The sequence below is a fragment of the Myotis davidii genome, unplaced genomic scaffold, assembly GCF_000327345.1.
Source record: "Myotis davidii unplaced genomic scaffold, ASM32734v1 scaffold803, whole genome shotgun sequence".
In the NCBI taxonomy this organism is placed as follows: Eukaryota; Metazoa; Chordata; class Mammalia; order Chiroptera; family Vespertilionidae; genus Myotis; species Myotis davidii.
In genome coordinates, this window is record NW_006295567.1 from 272,921 (window position 1) to 296,193 (window position 23,273).

General features: G+C 45.0%; 1 protein-coding gene across 4 annotated transcripts in view; it reads right to left on the reverse strand.

Moving 5' to 3' along the window:
- CIT (citron rho-interacting serine/threonine kinase) overlaps positions 1-22,778 on the reverse strand; it is a 173,750-nt gene extending 150,972 nt beyond the window's left edge. For all 4 annotated transcript variants that reach the window (XM_006770293.2, XM_006770292.2, XM_015568162.1 and 1 more), the window contains exons 1-4: positions 22,677-22,778; positions 21,707-21,848; positions 14,640-14,815; positions 8,640-8,741 (exon numbers count right to left, since the gene is read on the reverse strand). In XM_006770293.2, the coding sequence (XP_006770356.1) occupies positions 8,640-8,741; positions 14,640-14,815; positions 21,707-21,848; positions 22,677-22,772 (516 nt within the window). In that variant the 5' untranslated portion in view covers positions 22,773-22,778. The remainder of the gene's footprint in view (positions 1-8,639; positions 8,742-14,639; positions 14,816-21,706; positions 21,849-22,676) is intronic.
- Between the last annotated feature and the right edge of the window lie 495 nt (positions 22,779-23,273).

The following is a 23,273-nucleotide window of genomic DNA, read 5'->3' on the forward strand; positions in this document are numbered from 1 at the left end:
GATGTGAGAAAAGATATTTTTAAGCAACCCACTATAGGCTATCTACAAGGGATGCACTTTAGAACCAAAAACACAAATAGATTGAAAATTAAAGAATGGAGCCTGGCCGGTATGGCTCTGAGTGTAATAAAGATTGACATTCCTAAAAAAAAAAAAAAAAAAAAAAAAAGCCACAAACTAAGAGTCTTTAAGAAAGGCATCAACAGAACACTATCAACAAATTAAGCCCAGCCGGTGTAGCTCAGCAGTTGAGCATTGACCCAGGAACCAAGAGGCCACTGGTTCGGTTCCGATCGGGCCACATGCCGGGTTGCGGGCTCCATCCCCTGTGGGGCGTGCAGGAGGTCAAGCCGATCCGTGATTTCTTTCCCTCTCCCTTCCTCTCTGACATAAATAAAAATATATTAAAAAAAAAACAAAAAACAAATTAAGGCCGAAGGTACTACCCAGGCTGTTCCACACTGATCATTCACAGCACTTGGTTTTACTATTCAGTGGTGCCCAGTGAGATGTTGGTCCCCCCAAAATATGGTTTCTAACCTACTTAGACTGGTAAGTTCTTTGGGTAGGGCTCCTCAAACCTGCCTGCCCACCAGAATCACTTGGGTAGGTAAGCACTATTTTAAAACAGATAAAATATATTCATCCAAATAAATATGTGAGTGCCTACTATGAGCTAGGCACTGTTTTAGATATTAGGAAAACAGCTTTCTTCATGGTGCTGGAATTCTAATGGAATGAAAATGTTTATTTTTAATTAAGCAGCATGAAAGGGTAAAGTATGTCTCTTCCCATCCTAACCATCAAGGATCTTGTTAAAAATGTGGATTCCAGGGACCAACTAGGACTCCAAGGATCAAGCTCCATGGGTGGGGCCCAGAGGCCTGCATTTTCGGGTGCTACCAGATGATTCTGATGCAGCCAGCCCAGCCCTGTACTAGACCCGCTGCCCGGGGCTCCCTACTCCGACCAGTTGAAAAGTTTCCATAGCAAAGGTGCCCTTGTACGAAACTTGGCCTCAATACAACTATCACTTCTGTTGTGTACATTTTTTTTCAATGACTACCTGGAGCCTTTCTGCAAATCAAGACAAGATCACTGACAACAAAGGGCTGGAAAATAACCAGGCTGTCGGCACTGAAGCAACAATCCCCCATCTTTGCAAGGACGAGAGATGTCCCTGCACACACTGAACAGCTGCAGGTCACCCAAACGGCGAGTGCCAAGGCATCGTAATCAAAGGCCGGGAAGTGGGAGGAGGAAAGAGCCCTGCAGTGAAATAGCCCTAAATAGTGTGACAACCCTGCGATGGCACAGAAAGCACAGCAGCTGACAGATGAGCCAGGCTTGGAGCTATAATGGACTTGCTCTTTTAAAGCAAAGACATTCAGGCCAACAGAGACAGACCCTTCTGATGACAGCAGCTGCAGATGCTAATTAAAGGGCAAGTCTTATATGCTTCTCTGTTGGTGTTTGCGTCCATACCCCCAAGTACAAAGATGGCAATTCCCATCAGCTGTGTTGCATTTGAAACCAAGAGTGAGTGTGCAAGTGGGTGTGTGCACACATACACACACACACATATCTGCACACTTGCTTACACATGTATGCATATGTAGGGTGTATGACTATTTAATAGTTCTTTAGTACTCAATTCCAATTTGCCTAGGGTGTCGTTAGAGCACACTGTGCTGGCCATTACTTAGAAATACTGTAATATTGTCCTTGAAATGCTTGCACTACAATCAGCAAGACTGAAAGTGCCATGGAAACGTAATGACGCTATTGGCGTCACTACCTGCTCTGCCCGGTATTCCTGATCTCTGGCATGAGGGAGCAAGGAAGGGATCCTCTAAGCAACGTGGCCCTGGCAGAGACCCTACATTATTCTTGAAGGGCAAGATGACCAAGAGAAAAAGAGAGGAGGCCTTTTATTTCAGAAACTATGAATCCCAGCCTGATTCATCCATGAATTCAAAAACTCATTGAGCACTGAATCACCCAGTCTTGGCCAGAAACAGACAGCACACTCAAACTAGGCAGCAGAGGATATGAATTAATGAAGGGGCTATTTCCAAAGGCGTAGGGAGGGTTAAAGGAAATAAACATGGATGGTGAAACACCTGTGGCTAGCTACCAGCAGGGGAGTGAGTAGGTAACATGCCTGGCCTAAAAGAACCAGAAAAGGGATCTCAGATGTGAATACTAATACTAATACTAATTAATACTAAAACTAATACTAATACTAATACTAACACTGAAGGAGTGGGAGGAAGACGCAGGAACCAGACGCTAACTATAGCTATACCAGTTGCTTGGTGCTCAGAGTGGGGACCAGCAGCAGCAGCCTCACCTGGGAACTGATTACAAATGCAAATTCTTGGGCCCCGCCCCAGACCGACTGAATTAGAAACTGAGGGTGGTGCCAGGCAAACTGGGACAATGTAACTAAACAGGGACACCTAAGATGGTAAAACTCTAAATTCACTCACTTGAAATATGCCTTGAACACCAGGACACAAAACGACTATGTCAAAGGCATGGAGAACTCAAAGAACCCCCCGAAGGTAACACACTCAGCAACTGAACTGGGGTCCATAAAAGGTATTAAAATCTTATTTCGCCATTGAGAAAATTAAAGCTGAAAAGGCCAATGACTCCGGACAGACCGGATCAGGAACAGTAATGAAACAAGGACCTACATTGGAAGTAACAGCCTCCTTCTGACTGGCAGCTGTCTTCCAAACCCTGGCTCCCGAAGCAGCAGCGTGAACACGCTGGCGAGTTTTGAGACAAGCCTGAAAACTGGGTAATCTTACCAGTGAGATCAAAACAGCACATGTCTTTGCTGTCAAAACTATCGCAAGCTGCCACATTTCAGTAAAATAAACAATCAAGTTGTATTCGCTCTCTCCAGACTCCCAACGACAGCACAGGCTGGTGTTCATACAGGCCACAGGGTCACTGCCTGGAAACAGCCCACCTCTAAATTGCCCCTGCACAGAAAGGAGAGACTGTCTACATAATTGCATGGCTGTGCATTGAAAGAGAAACAGGAAGAACAGAGCAGTAATTCCAAGCAGGACATGAGAACCAGGGTCATGTTAGAAGTGGTTTGGGATGCAACAATATAATGTAATAACAGTCTGGGAGGTGGGTCTAGGGAGCCTGGCTTCAAACCCACTGCTTTCATCTCTGTGGCAGACTACATAACTTGTCCCCAAATCCATTCTTCCATTGTAATAAGAATTTTAGCTGGATATAGGCCATGCAGCTAGACAATACAGATGTGTAGTCATGTGACGAAGGCCTGGTCAGCAAAATGTGAGAGGAAATGATGTGCCCCACTTCCATATCATCCTATGTAAAAGACATGTGGCTGCTCTGCCTTGCTCTCCTTTCTCCTACCAGTTGGGGTAAATAAAGGCATGAAATGGCCCCAGTTCAAGCACATCAATGAATACAACATCCTAGGTCCATGGTCGGCAAACCACGGCTCATGAGCCACATGCGGCTCTTTGGCCCCTTCAGTGTGGCTCTTCCACAAAATACCACGTGCAGCGCGCACACACAGTGCAATTGAAACTTCGTGGCCCGTGTCAAGGGGCCAAAGGTCGGTATTTTGTGGAAGAGCCACACTGACGAGGCCAAAGAGCCACATGAGGCTCACGAGCTGCGGTTTGCCGAGCCCCGGTTTGCCGACCACTGTGAGATAGGGGGAGTCACAAGATGGAAGGAAACCGGGTCCCTGAAGTATCACAGCTGCTCCACTTGCATGGAATGCATTTTGTGGTGTTTTCATTATAATACCTTAGCCCAGTGGTTCTCAACCTTCTGGTCCTTTAAATACAGCTCCTCATGTTGTGACCCAACCATAAAATTATTTTTGTTGCTACTTCATAACTATAATGTTGCTACTGTTATGAATCATAATGTAAATATCTGATATGCAGGATGGTCTCAGGCGACCCCTGTGAAAGGGTCGTTTGACCGCCAAAGGGGTCGCGACCCACAGGTTGAGAACCACTGCCTTAGCCTATACCTTAACTACTACCTCCCTGTGTGCAATAGAGGGGAGGGGCATTGGGAATGAGCAGAGGGAAGCTGATATAAGGCCACAGGAGGGAAAGAAGATTCATGGGTTATAGGCTCAGTGCTAAGGCTGCCTGAAGAGATCCACAATATGAAAAACATCAATACAAAACCAGCAAGCTTTAAGAATTTCACAAAAAATGTAGATGTAACAATATTACAAGTGATGAGTTGCAAAACCATGTTTCCTTTGTAAAGATCAGCTCCTTAGTGGAAGGACACTGGCAAAGGCAACTGCTATTCAGAACTGAACAGATTTCATCATGAACCATATTAAAACAGCACTGTTTCCATGGGCCACCTGCCAGAATGCAGGACTAGCCCTGTTAGATAGAACCAGATGTTACAATGAACTTGCTACAATTTTCTATATACCAGGAATTGTAAGCCACATTCATTAGTATGTAACTACAAATGGGAAATTTTTAACCATCAAAATTCCAAAGGGCCCAAGTTCAATTTCCTTGCATTGCACTCCAAATTTTGAAAATCCCAGTGTCTATCTTAAATTATAAACTTTAGAGTAACAAAACTCATACTGCTAACATATTATTTCCATAACACAATGAGTAAATTTGTATACAAATCAAATTTCTGTGAAATCAATCATGTATTCATCCAATAAATATTTCTTAAGCATTTACTTGGGGAAACTCTACTGAAGCAAGGGAGACATAATCCCTCCCTTCATGAAGGGAGTAGCCTGATGATGGAGACCAACACCCGCTCAGAAAGAGGAAATACAGGGGTGCAATGAGTCCAGTAGAGAATCTGGCAGGACTTTCTAAAAGAGTAAGTTATATAAGTGCCCAATCACTGGGTTGTGCACCTGAAACTACTATACTGTACCTCAACTCTTATTAAAAAAAGTTTTTTAATTATTTTTAAAAAAAAGAATTTCTAAAAGAAGTAGCATCTGGTCCAAGCCCAGAAATTGAAATCAGAGTAAACCAGAGAAACAAAGAAAGAGGGTACAGCATGGAGAAAGGTCAGAGCCAAGTTCAAAGAACCAAAGGAAGTTTAGGGTGAATGTCAAGGGAAAGGAAAGAAATGGTAAGCAACAAGGCTGGAGACATATGCAAAAAAAAAAAAGGCCATGTAAACCACGTGGAAAGGTCTGGACCTCATCCAGAGGGCAGCAGGGAGTCTTGAAGGGTTTTAACAGCAGGATGGCTTGGCCGCACCGTGTGGAAGACCTGGGGGAAGGGCAAGACAGATGGCAGGGAGAACACTAGGAGGTTAATGCAGTAATGCAGGCAAAAGATGGCGGCCAGAACTCACACACAGAAGCAGGGCTGGAGAATAGAGATAGCGCTGAGAAATATATCAGAGGTGGAATACTACAGTGTTTTTTTTTTCATTAATATAAAGTGTTTCATCAATTAAATGCATTTGCATTACCAATGATGTTCAACTGCCAGGGGAGCTTACCATGATTTGCATGTTTCCCCAAACTTCAAAGGTTTGATGATCTCTAAGTGGTCAAAGCTATAACGGAAATTTAGAACTTTATGATACCAAAGTAGATCTACAACCCCCTGATCTTTCAGCAGAATGCATTCCCAGGTTTCAGAAGGGTAAAATGTGCATATACTTTATATTATGTAACACCCAAGGGTAGGGCCTGGGATAGCACCCTGTAATAAAATACATTCATAATTTTGCAGCAAAATGGATGAATAGTCGCACTAAAGGGAATAAATAAGAGAGTTCAGGTCAGGTTTTGCTGGAGTTCAAGTCAGGCTTTGCTGCCAAATAAGTAACAAAAGAACTTGCGGTTATTCAGAGCTCTGGGTGTTTCAGAATTGCAGATAAGGGATGGTGGATCTGTAATCTCACCTTGATTCCTATACTAAGTTTGGATTTTTATATGAAAACTGTACCCTTAGCAAGCATTTTACTCCAAAGCACCACAGTAATTGAGAAGACAACACAGACAAGGAGATAATTACAAGATGCCATCAGTGATACTCAATTGAGCTACTAAAGAAGGGCATAAAAATGCTGCTGCAACCAGGTATCAACGTGCTGAGGCAACCAGAACTCCAAAAAGCAGCTGTTTGCGATCATTCCCATCTTGCAAGTCGGCGGGTAGATAACCTGAGAAGACGGTCCTTAAGCTAAGGATGCCGATGCCAGGGACAAAATCCAGAGGGAAGGCCCACAGCTAAAAGACCCCCAAAAGGAAGCCCCTGCAGCCGGGAGCCATCCTAGCAGAAGAATGACAGGTATTCCCAATCCATGAGCTATTCCAGGAAGGCTATGTCCAAGCAGAAGTCCACACCAGTTAAGTCCACAAATTAAAAAGAAAGGGTAGGTTCTTACCATTGTGACAAAGGCAACTGGTAAGGATGAAAATGGGGACACCAAAGAAGTTTAAAATTCTCAAAATGCCCAAATATTACTTCCTGAAGATATGCTTTGAAAACTTGAGCCATGAAAATAAATAAATAAATAAAAAAAAACAATGGTCACTCCTAGGTTCCCTCTGGTCATCCCCAATGGCCACCACAGAGACCATTTCCCTGAAGCAGCGGAGCAGTGGCTTGCCACGTGTGACTGGACCAGTAGTTGTCATCTGAGTTACACAGAACGCTCAGAATTTGTCATCGCCCTACCAAAGCTGACCTCGATAGCGTGACAGTCCTAAACAACACGTGCGTAGTTTTAAGAAGAAGCTGCATGAGACTGGATATCTAGAAGGTGAGCTCTTCAACCCAGAGGAAGAGAAATAAGAGCTTACAGAGCAGTGCAAGGCAGACCAGAGAACTGTGGGCTCAGCTTTTGCCAAAATTCAGTGCCTTTCCTAGTTCCAAGATTGCCTGTATTGCCTTGAAAATAAAGCTTATGCTCACAAGCTGGTCTTCTAAATCATTTGCAGAGTTCTAATTAAAATATCCACAAGAACAATAACAAACCAACAAACTCCTGCTGGTTTCAAGGGAATTTCTTTTCTGCAGGCTAATCAAGAAGCCTGCTCCCATCCTCAAACATAAGGAACCCTCTCAGATACAGACACCACAAGGCAATTGTTGCATTTGCAGCAAATATCCTAGGATATCAGTGAACCTGAAAACACATCAAGGTCGTTTGTGAACGTCAGGCCTCCATGCCCCAGGTCTCAAGGAAGAAAAGCTTCCCAGACAATATTCAAGGAAAAGAAGTTTCAGGCCATAAACAAGCAGATGTGGCGCTGGTTTTGAAGGAGCATGTGGCTGGTGCAAGGCCAGTCTCCCAACACAGTCTGTAAGAATGTCCTCACTTAGAAGAAACGGCATGGGTTCTCAACTAATATGAAACCAAAGTAAATAAATTGTTTATTCCAGGTTGGAAATAAAGGCAGTAACGTCCCCCAAAAGAAGCCCCGTGAAATTTCAAGATAAATAGAAACCCATCGCTCTCTTACATGAGCCTTTATACAGCTTATATAGTCTTGTTTTAAGGGCTGAATCAGAGACAAAAAGTGTTTCTAGGATACATTTTATTTTTTTTACCTTAAGAATTTAAACCCCTGAGAACCTAAACAAGACCCCAAAATGAATTTTAGCATTCTACAACTTATGTTACATGTATATCAGAAATACCTATGGCACCATTCAAAGACTGAGGCAGATCTCTATGTACTAATCTGGAAAGATGTCCATGACAAATCGTTTAAAGGCAAAAAGCAAGGTGAAGAGCAGAGCAGGGAGTAATATACCATTTTTCGTAAGATAAACTATACATATGTGTCATAAATATAGACATAGAAATACTTTTCCCATGAGGCACAGTTAAGAGTCAGAGAAAACATGCGTAACCATTAATATTTGTTCTACTAGAAAACGGACTGGAAAGAAAGGATGAGCATTTTCCCTTCTATGTCATACAGTTCTTTAGTGATTGTATTTTCTTAATAATAATCATGAATTATCTCAATTTTTAAAAATTAAAACTTTTTGCCCAGCTGGAGTGGCTCAGTTGGTTGAGCATCATCCTGTGCACCAAAAGGTTGCCAGTTCAATTCTCGGTCAGAGCATATACCAGGGTTGCAGGTTTGATCCCCCGTCAAGGAGTGTATGGAAGGCAACTGATCAATGTTTCTCTCTATATATCTATGTATCTCCAAGCATGTCCTCAGGTGAGGAATAAAAAAAAAATTTAATGATGTTAACTAGACTTATTGTGGTGATCATTTCACAATATATACAAATATCAAAAAGTATTATACATATGAAATATAATTATTATATATCAATTATATCTCAATTAAAAAATTAAAGCAAGACTCTATTAAAGGTGATATCAGACTATTCCCAAATAAATAATTTTTCATTATTGACCTTTAAGCCATAGATACACTACCCAACAGTAAGTGGGGCTGTTTCTAAATGGGCTAGCACTTAATCTTTAGGGTAAGAAGAACAGGAAGACACCTGAGAGGCAGAAAAGCAACTGAGTGAATGAGAGGTACCATGGACTGTCTGAGCAAGAACCACATTCAGTTCTATGACTGTGATATCCAATATCAGAGCACTGGCTACTTGCAGATAGACACAAGTACTCACCAGATAGAGGTTATTTTTGTCCTGAAAGGCATACTGTAAATGGGGGATCCAAGGACTTGTGCTCTGAGATAATATGTTCCGTTCTTCCTCAAAAAATGAAACCTAGAGGAAAAAGAAATCTTTTAGACAATTATAATACAAAGTAAATATGAGGGAGAGGAAAATGCCCTTTTCTCTCTTTAAGCCTAAACTAGTGTCTCTAGTTTAAAAAAAAAATCACTTAGCCCAGCATCCCAGAAATCTCATCCATTTTTTTACTTTGCTCTCAATTTCTGCCAGAACCGTATATTATCTGTCCAATTATTTTCTTAGTGTCTTTCTTTAAAGTCAACTCACTCTCTTTAAATCTAAGTACTTTCTCTTTCTCTTCACCTCCCCTTCCTGAACTGTTCAGTCTTAAAGCCATGTGGAAAAGAATAAGGTGAGCATCAGTGCCGGCTGGTACAAAGAGAGGCATGGTGGCCCAAGCAGGATGAGGAGGGCTGCAAACATGTGTGGGGACAGTCCAATATACGGTATCAACAGCCATGCAGGGTGAAGAAGGCATCCACATATAGGGACGCTCTGAGCCCACCAAAGGGAGGGGCAGCACCAGACAGTAGATTAGATGTACATCCTATTATAATAAAAGCCTAATATGCAAATTGTTCATATTTGGACAAGGAGTTCAGCTGGGAGTTCGACTGCTTGACCAGTCGCTGTCATGCGCTCTGATCACCAGGGAGCAGATGCTCCCACTGATAGGTTAGCTTGCTGCAGGCGCTGGTGGGCTGCACTGGAAAGTGAGGTGTGAGGTGAGAGTCGTCAGGAAGGTCCCTGGGTTTGGCCCGAACCCTGAGCGGATGCGGGCAGGGGGCATGAGCCAGTCTGTGGCGTTCTCAGTGTGCAATTTATAATCTTCAGAGCCGCTTCTTTTTATTTGTTAAGTTTCACTAACTACTCCAGGAGAGTGGGTAGCACCATTATGGGGAGACAGGCCAGGACCTGCTCGAGGCCAAGGGGCGGCCTCAGGCTCAGGGACAGCAGCAGAGAGGGGGCAGGGCTGAGTCAGAGAAACCAAGTCCAAAACTTGAAAGGAAGCAGCGAGGGGCACAGGGTGACAGCTGCACAGGGGCCTAGAAAAGCTCCCATGGGACAGGCTCCACATCCCTCCCTCCTCCTCCCTGTGACCTGTCACCCCAGCTCTCCTCTGAGGCCCGCACAGCCCCGCCCTGCCCCGCCCCCACACACACAGCCCTGCCCCTCACAGCCTTTGGGGAGCTTCACCCCCGGAGCAGAAAGGGGAAGGCTGCAGACAGGAGGTCGCAGGAGGAGAGGGCAGAGCATGGCCCACCAAGTTAGATGGAGGGGAGGGAGGGAGAGACTCTACAGGACTGGGGACAGAGATGGGCAGGGAAGGAGGACCATGTGGAAGCGTCCCCTTGATTGAAGTAGAAATCCTGACCCCATTTTACAGACCCTCAGCAGTGTGTGTGTGTTGGGGGGGAGGGGAGGGGGCACGGACTGGATGGATGGAAAGCAGCGACATTTGATTCAAGGCTTTTTATTTTTGTTAATATATTTTTACTGATTTCAGAGAGGAAGAAGAGGGAGAGCGATAGAAACATCAATGATGAGAGATAATCGATCTGCTGCCTCCCACATGCCCCCTACTGGGGATTGAGCCCGCAGCCCAGGAATGTGCCCTTGACTGGAATCAAACCCAGGACCCTTCAGTGCACAGGCCATGGCTCTATCGACTGAGCCAAACCATCCAGGGTGACCCATGGCCTATTTAAAACTGCTGCAGTAGGCTGAGCAGGGGTCTTACCACGATGGTGTTACCTGATGACGGTGTCTCTCCTAATGTTGGGTAATCAGAACTGCAGCGAAGTAGAGACACACCCATGGAGGCTGCAAAGGGTTCCCATGCACATGATGCAATTTACTTCATGTGGCTGCTGTAAAGGGTGAGCAGAGCCTTGGAAGGACATGAGGTCTCCAAGACCAGGGGCCGGAGAGAAAGTTCGTGCCGAGCATTCCGCGGCGGGAGTTACAATCTATATATAAAAAAGCCTAATATGCTAAGTGTCCGACCAAATGGTCAACCGACTGGTAGTTTAGCTTGCTGCTGGGGTCCGGCCGATCGGGACTGGGCAAGACAGGGCTGGACATGCCCTGGAGCTCTCCCGCGGTTCCTCCCACGGTCCCTTCCCGGCCACCAGCCCTGATCGGCCCCCCTCAGCCAGGCGGAGGGACCCCACCCGTGCATGAATTTCGTGCACCAGGCCTCTAGTCTAAATATATAAAAGCCCAGCGACCGAACGGCAGAACAACCGGTCTACCAGTCTCTATGACACACACTGACCACCAGGGGCCAGACACTCAATGCAGGAGCTGACCCCTGGTAGTCAGTGCGCTCCCACAGTGGGAGTGCCACTCGGCTGACTGGGATGAGCAGCTGCTCCACAGCGAGCGCAGCTTCTAGCAGGCCCAGGGTGAGACCAAGTCTCTGCACCTCTCAAATACCTGAGACAATCCAGACTCTGGCCTGACCCCACCAGCTGATACAGGCCCTCTAAGGTGTGTTCTAGAAAGAGCACAGGGAGCTGGCATAGGTGGATGGCAAGAGGGGCCATGACTATGGACCTGCCAGGGAGGCTGTCCTGATGGCTGAGGATCCTGGAGCATGGCTGCCCCAAACATCCCCGATGGTGTCACTGACCTGGCATCACACATCAAGGACATTCACCAAGTGGCTTTGGGGTGCAAAGCTCTCCACCAGGTTCCTCCAGGACACAGAACACACCTTTACCCAAGACATTACCCTGAAATATCAGCTCAGACTAACTTCCTCATTCAGCAGCCGCTCAGAGTGCAGGTCCACAGCTGTTCAGCTGACTGGGATAGCCAGTGCGCCCACAGCGGGCCAATCCCCGCAGGCCACGCCCCTCCACCAGTGCACGAATTCATGCACCAGGCCTCTAGTTTTACACTAAAAGGACTGTTGCAGGACTGGACCAGGCAAAGTAACAGTACAAGACCCTGCAACCCTTGTACCAGAAAGCAAGACAGTACTCAAAGGTGGGGATATGTCAAAAGGACGAAAAGCCAATCTAAAGAGATTCTCATGGGCCAACCTGGTGACAATTTAAGGATAAAAATCTATACTAATAAAAGGGTAATATGCTAATTAGACCGGACATCTTCCGGACGTCCTTCCAGACAAAGCCATGATGGCAGGGGCCAAGGCAGAGGTGATTAGGGGTGATCAGGTCAGTGGGGGAGAGCAGTTAGGGGTGACCAGGCCGGCAGGCAGAGGAAGTTAGGGGCAATCAGGCAGGCAGGCAGGTGAGCGGTTAGGAGCCAGCAGTCCCAGATTGTGAGAGGGATGTCCCAGATTGGAGAGGGTGCAGGCCGGGCTGAGAGACCCCCACCCCCCATGCACAAATTTCGTTCACTGGGCCTCTAGTATATAATAACAGTAATGGATCATAACTCACTGACTTAAACAGTTAAATGTAAGTCCGTACAGTATAAATGATTGAGTTGAAAGTTTTACGAGGAATGGCTATTTTGATAGTTTGAAAGCACCTTCCTACAAGATACTTAGGTAATTACAGTGAAGCAGCTCGGCAGATACCAAAGTGAACATCATCATGAACGTGACCAACTGAAACTGAGAGCCACCTGCTGGGATGCAATAAAAAGAACAGAGCATCTCAACTGTGATGTTCCTGCCAAAGACCTCTAACCTGAATCCAAACATGAGTAACATCAGACAAATACAAATTTTACAAAATAACTGGCCTGTAATCTTTAGAATTATCAAGGTCATGAAAGTCCATGAAAAATTAAGGAATTGTTCCAGATTGGAAAAAACTAAAAAGACAGGACAACTAAAGGCCAGGTGTGGTGCTGGACTGGATCCTTTTGTTCCAAAAGACCGTGGGACCACTGTTGACATTTGAATGGGGGCCTGAGGATTAGATGCTAACAACAGTGTATCATTGTTAATTTAAAATAAACTGTCTCTGACCCACTTCTCACAGAGCTCTGGCTGGGTGGACTGGCCGCTCCTAGGGGACAGGTCTTATCTGCAGGACACTACCTCTCCCTACCTCCTCTCTGGTGCTGGCGTCTCTCTTCTAATGCACTTAAATTCCAAAGCCTCAGCATGGCTCAGCTAAAGACCCTGCTTTTCTTAAAAGTCACCCTCTTAAGGAATGGATGAGCTTTAATATGTGTATGATTTTAGAAACCTCCCACCCATACCTCACAGGGTCATCCCGAGTCATTCACCCGGAGGAAGGCACACTATCTGAACTGCAGTGTGGGATGTTGGATTACTCTGCCTTTACATGTACTATTTCCATCTACGAAGTAAGCATCGCGAGGTCGGGACTACATCTAATGCCTCTTCCCAGGACCTAGAAACACTCCAAACACAACAGGTGCTCAGGAAGTGTTTATTGGTGACAGATGGTACGTAGGTGCTAGGAGGCCGAGTGAGCATCTTCCACACCTCTCTGCCAGACGATCTGTTACGCCTGCATTGTTCCTTTCTGGGTAGGAGCACTGCATTCCTAAACACTGGCTGCATCACTCTTGGACTCGAACATGCAGCGTCCTGTCCTTCGCTGCTCCTTTGACTGGAGGCCGCACAAAGTCACTGAGGTCCTCAGATTCTAATCCCAACCTCCTCCTTCCAAAAGCCTCAATGATCCCCAGCCGTCTCACAGATTAAACTGCCATTCCCAAAACTGGCTTAGGGGGAAATGGGGAGTTACCACTTCAGTTTGGGATGTGAAAAAGTTCTAGAAATGGCTGTGGTTACACAACACTGCGAAGGCACTAATACCAATAAATTGTATCTTTAAAATGATAGATTTTATGTTATATATATTTTGGCACAATTTAAAAAAAAGGTTCTTGAGGTTTCCCATCAGGATGGGTACCCCATCCTACCCAAACGTCCTCATTTCTTCCCATTCCCCAGTCTATTCTAAACCATTAAAAAAAACCTAAAAATACAAACCACGTCTGCATATAGCACTCCTGGACTCGGGTCTCCAGGTCACACATGCCGCACCTGGCACATTCTCGTCACTTCTCTCTGCCCAGAACCTGCAGCAGCAAACGTCCCCTGGCTGCCCTGGCTGCCCTGGCTGCCGTGGCTCAACAGATCTCTCCTCACTCCATCATCCAAGGATTTGCTAACTGCTCTCCCTCCTGTGACGCTTTAGCAGTTTTAGCTGGTAAGCACCTGCTTTATATATTTGCATTTTTCCTCTGCTTTCCAAGGTTGTTTTAATTTAAACCCTGAAACCTACAGCCATGGAGCTTCACTTCCTTGTGCAGGCTTCCCACGAGCCAGATACACTACCAGACACGTGATGTGCACTCGAACGTCTGTAACGAATAAATTACTCTCTGAACTCCAAGGCTGATGGCCGTCTCTCCAGAAACACAGCAAAGGAATCAATACGTCTGGAGCATCAGGCTTGTTTAAAAGAAAGAAAATACCACAACCATCGAGATACCTTCTGACCGGCTCTCAAACAAGCAACTCCCTAGCCACATAAGGATTTTATTTCATTTCTTTAGAGGCGTGTTTTTTAAAATCAAATATACATGCCCACAGCACAAATATATAAAATGTGCACAAAAGCAAATGCTGACTCACCTCATAATGTGCATATCTCTAAATCCCCAGCTGACAGTCAGGAAAGACCTTAAACTCGTTAATTAAAAGGCCAAGTTGGTTCTGAATAACACACAACTATAAAAACAAGATAAAGAAATCCAGGGGAGTTTGTGAGCCTTCAAAACGAGTCAAGATCAGTTCAAGAAAAAGAGCTAAGGACATGAGAGACCTGTCTGCCCGTGCAGCAGCTGTAATTAACGAGAGTCACAGAGGAAAATGTGCTTGATCCCAGATGTCAACTCAGCAGATTAACATCTCTGCAACGAACATTCTGGTACAGAGAGGGGAAGGGTGTGATGCTAAAATGCTCCTACCTGCTCCTGGGCCAACACGGCCTTCTTCTTCATCACTTTCATAGCATAGATGTCCCCGGTGGCTCTCTCTCTTACCACCTGCACTTCAGCAAAGTGTCCACAACCCACCAGACTTCTGACTTCAAAGTCCTTCGCAGAAGGCTGGAGCTCCTGCAGCTCAGCGATGGTGTTGGAATCTGCAAACATAGAAGAACGACTCCCAGGTAAATAAAGAGCTTCGAAGACCTGCATCTTTATGAAAGCCAAGAAAGAAAAAGGGTTCTTATGTCCTCCCTCACTGTCAAAAGACATTTAGTCACTTATCAGCAGCATGAATAATTATAAAATCAGCACAAAAGTGTTTTTATATGTTAAAATTAAGAGCTCCAGAAATTCCAAAGCACAGTTTCCATGGCAGCTATAATTTGCATCCTGTAGACTTAGAAATAGGGGTAGGAGAACACAGATCAAGCTTTCCTTCCTCCTCTCCAAGGCTGCAGGGCAGTGTTTGGTCAAAAATGCTTGTCCGCATTTAGATCAATTTTACAATGAACACAAGCAACATGACTCCCGTTTCAACCAATGTTGGAGTTGGTTTCCGGACCATTCCATTCTGACAAGTGCTCTGCTCAGTTTTCTCTCAGTAGCCCATTTTATTGCCCATGGATTGTATCAGTAATAGTAATGCCTTCCTTGCCTTAACACATGGCAGTGCTACCAAAAAAAAAACAACAACAACACAAAACAAACTTGACATGTCCCAGATCTGGAAGAGTTGCAGCTGTCTTTTTCATAATGTATAGTCTTACCCCTTTTCCTAGTGCAATCTTTCTGTTGGTGTCTCAGTTTGCTTGGGCTGCTATAACAAATACTATAGACATTTGTTTAAAGAATAGACATTTATTTCTCATCATGCTGAAGGCTGGGAAATCCAAGATCGAGGTGCTGGCATATTCAGTTCCCCGTGGGGGCCCAATTCCTCGCTTACAGACAGCCACCTCCTCACTACGTCCTCACATGACAAAGAGAAAGGCAGCTCTAGTTTCTCTTTCTCTTCTTGTAAGAACACTAATCCCTTCTTGGAAGCCCTATCCTTGTGATCTCATCTCAGTCTAAGTGCCTCCAAAGGCCCCACCTCCAAGTGCCATCCCATGGAGGGTTACAGGCTCACTATAGTGAACTGGGCAGGACATAAACATTCAGTCAGAGATCTTCAAAGTGTGAATATGGACTAAACCAGTGGTCGGCAAACTCATTAGTCAACAGAGCCAAATATCAACAGCACTTCTTCAAAATAGACTCGCCCAGGCCGAAAACCGACTTCTGCTCCTGGGCCACGAAGTTTCAATCGTACTGTATGTGCGCCTGCATGTGGTATTTTGTGGAAGTGTCACACTCAAGGGGCCAAAAGGCCGCATGTGGCTCTCGAGCCGCAGTTTGCCAACCATGGGACTAAACAAATGGATGGCAGGTTTGGAATCTAACATACATCTTTTTTAACTGAAAGAACACGAGGCTGGAGCATCTCTGAACATGCAGCAACTCTAATGACCTGCAAGCATTGGGGGGACCAGCTGTGACTGACTGAAAATTTAATTCAGTTCTGCACATTATGGGGAACTGCACCGTATACAGGGGTACACTCCGAAGGAAAACACATAATCAAAATTACCCTGGAGAACCCCTCAGACAGGGCCACCTTAAGGACCAAGAGGCTGTCTTGCAATCACAGAGGGACACAGGTGTCCTCCGGGCACTGGAGCAGATCGCCACTTCCGTAGGTTGGCCACGGACACAATTGGAAGATAGATTTCTAGAGTTACGTTCAGCTCAGCAGATTGTTCAGACTATGACAGGGACTGAGTCCAACAAAAGGAAAAGCCATTTCATACCCACAGTCACAGAGTGGCATATTGATGAATTAGCCAGTGCGACTGTAACTGCTGCTACCCACCCCCTTTCTTTGTTGCATGGCTGGAATTTAATTCCTTTGTATCAAAGGCACTTATGATGATCTCTGTTGCACTGAGTGTTTTCCCACCACAGACCCACCTCTCACATTAGCCAGTCATCCTGAAAACACCTGCCTTCGGTCCCTTGGGGAATCAGGCAAGAGTGGTAGGTAGGTCCCCATGAATTCCTCATGACCATTGTAAAAACAAATAAAAAATGAAAATAAAAAAATCTAGAGCGCCTACACAGGGAAATCCATGCAGAAGCAAAATCGAAAGCTGAGCGGCGTTTTCCTTTTACCCTGACATCAGTGCCAACCCCATCTTTCTTCCCTGTCCCTCTCCAAGTTTCCTTCAGATCAAGCATTTGAGTTTGAATTATAATTCCCCAAATACGCTGGCTTGCAACTCTCAGGGTTGAACCCGATTTCATTATTGCTCCCACACAAGGCCAATCTCTCTTGATTCCCTGTTAGGCCTTGAGCCCACAATTTGCTTACAGCATTTGTCCAACTTATTAATTTTGGGTCTGTCACTGCCAACCACCAGACATCTCAATCACACAAGCAGGCGAACTGCTTACAGTCAAAACCACCATGATACTCTCAGAATTTTAAGGAATCATTCCAAATCTCAGTATCTTTTTTCAAATGCTTTGGATTGTTAAGGTGAACAGGTGAGACCCTAAACGCAAGTCTACGACTATTTAAAAAAATAAATCTTCACAATTTCTCTCCAAATTAGCAGTTTCTGCAACTCCAAGACCATATTACCCTTCACCCCTGCACATGGAGTAGCATGGAAGAGCCCAGCGGGTGCTGACTTCTGAAGGGCAGATAAAGACCGGAAGCACTGTAATAGAATGCGGTCAAAGGATGATCTTGTCAGATAAACATTTGCACCCAGAAAGCAAAAGCCAACACTGCTGAATGCACTGCTTCTTTTCCGAGACTTAGCAATCCGACATTTCAACTTCTAGGAACTCAAAGTGCTTCACAGAAGCACTAGCACATGTGCTCGCAGAAGATACGTATGAAAATGTGATGAGCATGCTTGTAACAGAAAAATAATTAAAAACAACCTAAAGGTCCATCAACGGGAAAGTCCACCCACATAAAAGAATATTAAGCCCTTGTTTAAAAGAATGAGGTAACGTTCAACCTCCGCTAGTATATATGGGGGGGAGTTTGTCTGTTTTGGTCACTACTGTAAACCTAGAATGGAATCTGGCACGTAGCAAATGCTCCATAAATATTTGTTGAGTAAATATACTGCTAAGCCAGTGGCAAGACATTATACACATATGTAAACGATAATACAAACGGAACCACTTTAAAATGGAGCCAGAGCTGCCAAGCCAAAGGAACTGTCTTACACGGTTTCTGTCTCAAATCTTTGGAATGTTAAAACAGAGCAAAACAACATTTGGACTGGGCTTAAGCAACCTTGTGTCCCAAAGAACTGTTTGCCAAAAATAACAAAAAAGCAGTTATTATGACACTGGACTGATGACTACTGGACTGAAATTTTAAATATGATTCAGAATTCACTTCGCTATGCTATCTGCACCAACAGAAATGCCTTCCTTCTGTTGATGCCATCCACCCCCTTCCCTTCCTTCTAATACCCATTGCTCCTCATTGGAACACTACTTGGGCTTTGCCTGAACCAATGATTCCCAAGTAACTATTCTTATTGATCTCAAATAAACGCTTATGTTTCACTTTCTAATTTAACATATTATTTTTTGTGTGTAAAATTAAACACAAGTAATGTTAGAACATGCATGGAAAGGGCTGATAGATGCTAAAGCTAATTGACTGGGGCAGAGGGATTCATAAAACTACTCTCTATCCCTTTCGATGTGTTTGAAAATTGCTATAATAAATATTTTATAAGGACAAAAACATTGCAATACTATTAATAGTGGTTATCTCAGGCACGCAAGATTTTGAGGGATTTTTCTCTTTGATCTTTTATATTTAATTTTGTGTTATGTTTACTATTAGGGGGAAAAACTCCTTCAAGTTATAATTTGTCCACAGATATTAAAGTTGTGAACATACAGATTTTACCTATGGTGAATGTAGATGAAAGAGGGTAGAATTTCAGCTACTATCAACTCACCAAGAAATTCCCAACTTTGGCAATTATGAACACTTTTCTATGTTTGTTTTAATATCACTCTTGCTGTTTATTTTTTACACAAATTATGAGACACTATAGTTAAGGTTTGGTGACTTATTTTGTTCATTAGCATCATAGTCAGTCAACCAATATTTACTGAGCACCTACTATGTGTCAGACAATGGGGATAGAATAGTAATTAAGAAACAAAAATTCCATCCCTAGATCCCAGATGCTAGTTCTCTGTCCTCCCTTGGCCCATGCTAGGGGCAACACTTTAGTATATAGGAGTATACTTTGTCTCATTTCCTCCAATAGTTCCCAGAGAAAATCTCTATGACAAGATTCAAGAAACTTAGGCAGTAACAGCTGTTGGATCTTTCTTCCCATGGGAAACTGAAGCTTACATTCTGAAATAGAAACTCAAAAGGGAAGGGGAAAAAAATACTAATGCAATCATCCTTTTTCAATCATAGCCTCTCAACTATACTCTCCAAAAGACCTCTTCAACAATATGAAACAGTTCCCTGAAAGAGAAGTCCCTTAGAAGAATCGACATTTCACTAAGTCTAGCCCCCTGATTACAGAATGAGTCAAGAAGAGCCACTGCTTTAAAGTAACCAGAGAGCAGTCTCCAGACGAATGAAGATGCCTCTGGGTGGCTTGGTAAGTGGTGAATTCGTCTGTCACATAATTTCCCTTCCCCTCCCACTCCCTATTTGAGAATTTAAATATGCAAGAAAATAAGGTAGGAGTTTATTCAAACAAATACAGAATAATGAGCAAATGCCCCAAGTACACTTTAAAGTTAAAGATATATTAAACATCAGTGGAGGTTTATGACTATCATTATTGGGAAACATTTACTGTCTCTATGTACCAGGCATCATGGTAAACCTGACCATTCAATCCCCACACAGCCTTATTAGATATACATTTTCCCCATTTTGCAGATGAGGAAACTGAGGACAGACAAGGTTCACACATAAATACCTAAAGTTACTATACTGAACATACACTGATTTTTTTAAAATATATTGTTACTTATTTCAGAGAGGAAGGGAGAGGGAGAGAGAGATAGAAACATCAATGATGAGAATCATTGATCGGCTGCCTCCTGCAACGCAGGACACCTTCAGTCCACAGGCCAATGCTCTATCCACTGGCAAAACCAGCTAGGGCCCATACACTGATTTTATCTATTCAAAACGCCCAGCTCCTCTGGGTACATGCACATCCCCCATTCCATGAGGTCCTGGTAATCATGGTGCCCTGAACCCCTAGGCACCCAGATGAGGCCAATCACATTGACTGGTCAAGGGGCAGGCAAACGACCCAAAGCAGAGCCGATTAGAATCTTCCCTACCACTGTATTAATATACATAGTGAAAGATAAACGTCGGGCAGGGTATGAGAGCCAGTCTCTGAAGGTGGTGCCCAGTGACCCATGTCCCCTGGAATTCATGCCCTGTGTAGTTCCTGGCACGTGGAACATGAGCCGCCCTATGACACACTTCAAACAACAGAATGCAGCCAAATAGATCCTAGGCCCCTTCCAGGCCTTAGCCCTAAGGAGGCCTGGCCACTTCTACTTCTGTGCTTTTGGAAACCTCGAGCTACCATGTAGGAAGTCCAGACATCGCTGCTAGAGACCGACCATGCAGATCAGGGGTCAGCAAGCTTTTCCTTAAAAAACAAGATGGTAAATATTTCAGGCTTTTAGGCTTTGTAGGCCTTTCAAGGTCTCAGTCACCACTACTCAAATGCCACTGTAATGTGAAAGCAGCCACAGATAATGCCTAAACAAATGAGAGTAGCTGTGTTCCAATAAAACTTTATTTAGAAAACAGGCATCCCAGTCTGTAGTGGGCTGAACCCCTGAGGGAGGGACCACACAGAGGAGCCGTGGAGAGCATGAAAACCCTGAGACTTCAGGAGAAAAAGGCCCAGTCACCCCAAAGCCCCAGCTGAGCCCAGCCTTCTAGTCAACATGTCAGCGTTGGGCGAGCCTAGGGAGTCCCTGGTGCCTGAAGTCTTGGCCAGCATCACATAGAGAGGAGGAATCCTCAGCTGAGCCCAGTCAACCCACAGAATCATGAAAGGTAATACAATGATTATCATTGGAGGGCACTTAAGTTTAGGGTAGGTAGTTACACTGCAAAGTCATGTAAGGCAGGGTTTCCCAAACTTGGCACAATTGACATTTCCAGCCCGATAATTCCATGTTGTGGAGAACTGTCCTGTGCACTGTAGACTCTTTAGATGCCAGTAGCAATCTCCCCCTGCCCCCCACCACCCCTCCCAGTTTTGATAATCAAAATGTCCCCAGACATTGCCCAGTGTCCCTGTGGGCAAAATCGCCACTGGACGAAAAAGACTAGGGCACCAGCAGCCAATTTCCCCAAGTCAAGCAAAGTCAAGAATAGGGTGTGGGCAGGGCCAACTTAGGCCCTTAGGCGCTTTTGCTTTCATCAGCCCCTTCCTCCATTAAAAAGAAAATAAAAAATTATATACATTTTATGACCACAGTGGCATAATGATGAATATAATCATAACCCAGAACCATTATACATTATTCTATATTCATATTTTCCTTATGACTTTAAAATAAATTAAGTTAAAATAAATTAAACTTATTCAAATTAAATACTGTGGGACTTAAGCATTGTGCCCACTATGCCTAATGGAGAAGTCCACCCTGAGTGAGTGGAGGACTAGGCCAGAGGACAATATTTAAGTCCCTGGAACCAGCCATGCCTAAAGTTAATTCCATCTTGGATTTCTCACTTACTGGCCTACGCTAGTTTGAGATGAGTTTCTGTCACTTGCAACCAAGAGGCCTGACTTATCCGGTCTCCCAGCAACAACAGGTGGAACCTGACCTTGAAAAGGGTCCGTCCAGGAGCAGGATTCTTACCCACTGTCAGCAACCACTAACTCATCTGCCTCTGGCATCCTTCCAGGTTTCTCCAGCGGGACAGTTTTCCAGAAACAGTTCTCCCAACTTACACTTCCGGACGAAGTTGCTCACGTGCTTCATCTTCATCAGAGCAGGCTGGCTGCATTCTTCAAAGAGAACAAAGAGGGCATCTAATATCCCTTCTCGGGAAAGAGGAGACATCTGCTGTTGAGTCATCAAGGGTGGTTTCCCCTAAAAACAGCAAACAGCAGATGGAGACACTGTCAATAATGAAAAGCTTTGATCAATAACATCCATCCACACAGAGTAAATTACAAGCCACCAACTTGACTAACTGCTCACGACACATGCTAACAGCCCGATTCTGTGGCTTCATTCTTTAAAGAGACATCAATTGACAGTCATTAAGTTATCACTTGCACGATTCCATTACTGTGGGTTTCTTCCACCAGCATCCGGGAAGGAAAACTTCACACGAACGCCATTAATTAGAAAAGGCCCTTCTTTCTTAACAGTCTGAGGCTCATGGGAACATTTATTCTGGACCCTGCTGGCCCTGACATGTCTCCATGTCTCTACAACAGGAAACAGTGATTGCCATTCCCTTCACGTGTGCCCAGAGGTTTATTAATATAACTTTAGTGTCTTTAATTCACTCAAACAATCTAGAGTGCGATGAATGAAGTGACTACTCTAAAGCTCAATTTATTCCTGATCTAGAGCAACAGTTGCAAACTGACAGACTGCATTTAGCCTGCAGACTGTATCTAGCCCACAGACATGTTGTGTTTGGCCTGTGGTGTGTAAAATAATTTGAATTATCTGCCAATATTGAAAAAAATCAGATTTCACCAAAAAGGTGGGGGAGGGGGGGAGATTTCTGGCTTCTCTTAAAACATTGGCAGATCTAGCCGCATTGCTCCATACCTCTGCCTGCTGACCTTGAGCTGCAGCTGCGTGAGAATGGGCATTCTCCTAGGCTGGTCTCAGTATTGTAATAAAAACAAAGATGAGCGGCAAGGAAACAAACTCGGGTGAGCCGAGTTGGCAGCCTGTTACCTGGAAGAAAAGATTCAGCCTGGAGGCCCGGGCGGCAATGGGCTCGGCAGCACCAGCGTCCAGCTGACTCCGTGCTCCATACTTGAACTTCAACATCTCCCCAGGGTGCTGAAGGGAGACAGGAGAAGGTCGGGTGTGAGAAGGACGGGCTGAAGGAGCCTGATCTTCCTCAAGGTGTCAGGGATAGGAAGGTGAAGATCAGCCACCACGCACGCGCCTTGGGACACTCGGTCTGGTGAGCGCGAATACAAACCAGGTTTGTGCTCACCGGAGAAGAAAAGCACCCCAGGCAGAGGGACCAGCCAGGGCCCAACTGAGGTTCTGAGGCGGGACCTGGCCTTCCCTGACAATGGCAGGGAGACCAGAGGGGCTGGAGCGGAGTGAGAGGCCGGGGTCGCGGGTGATGGGTGGACACCGGGAGCGTGAAGACGCCGAAGAGTTAAGGTCACACAGGCGGCGAGCTGCGGGCGGACTCCACTAGACAGAATGACGCACATAACTCCGACAGGAGGCCGGGCAGAGACCACGGGACCCTTCCTCCTGCCCGGGCACCCTCCGCCCCCAGCAGGCCCTTCGGCTCCCGGGGTAGAGGCGCGC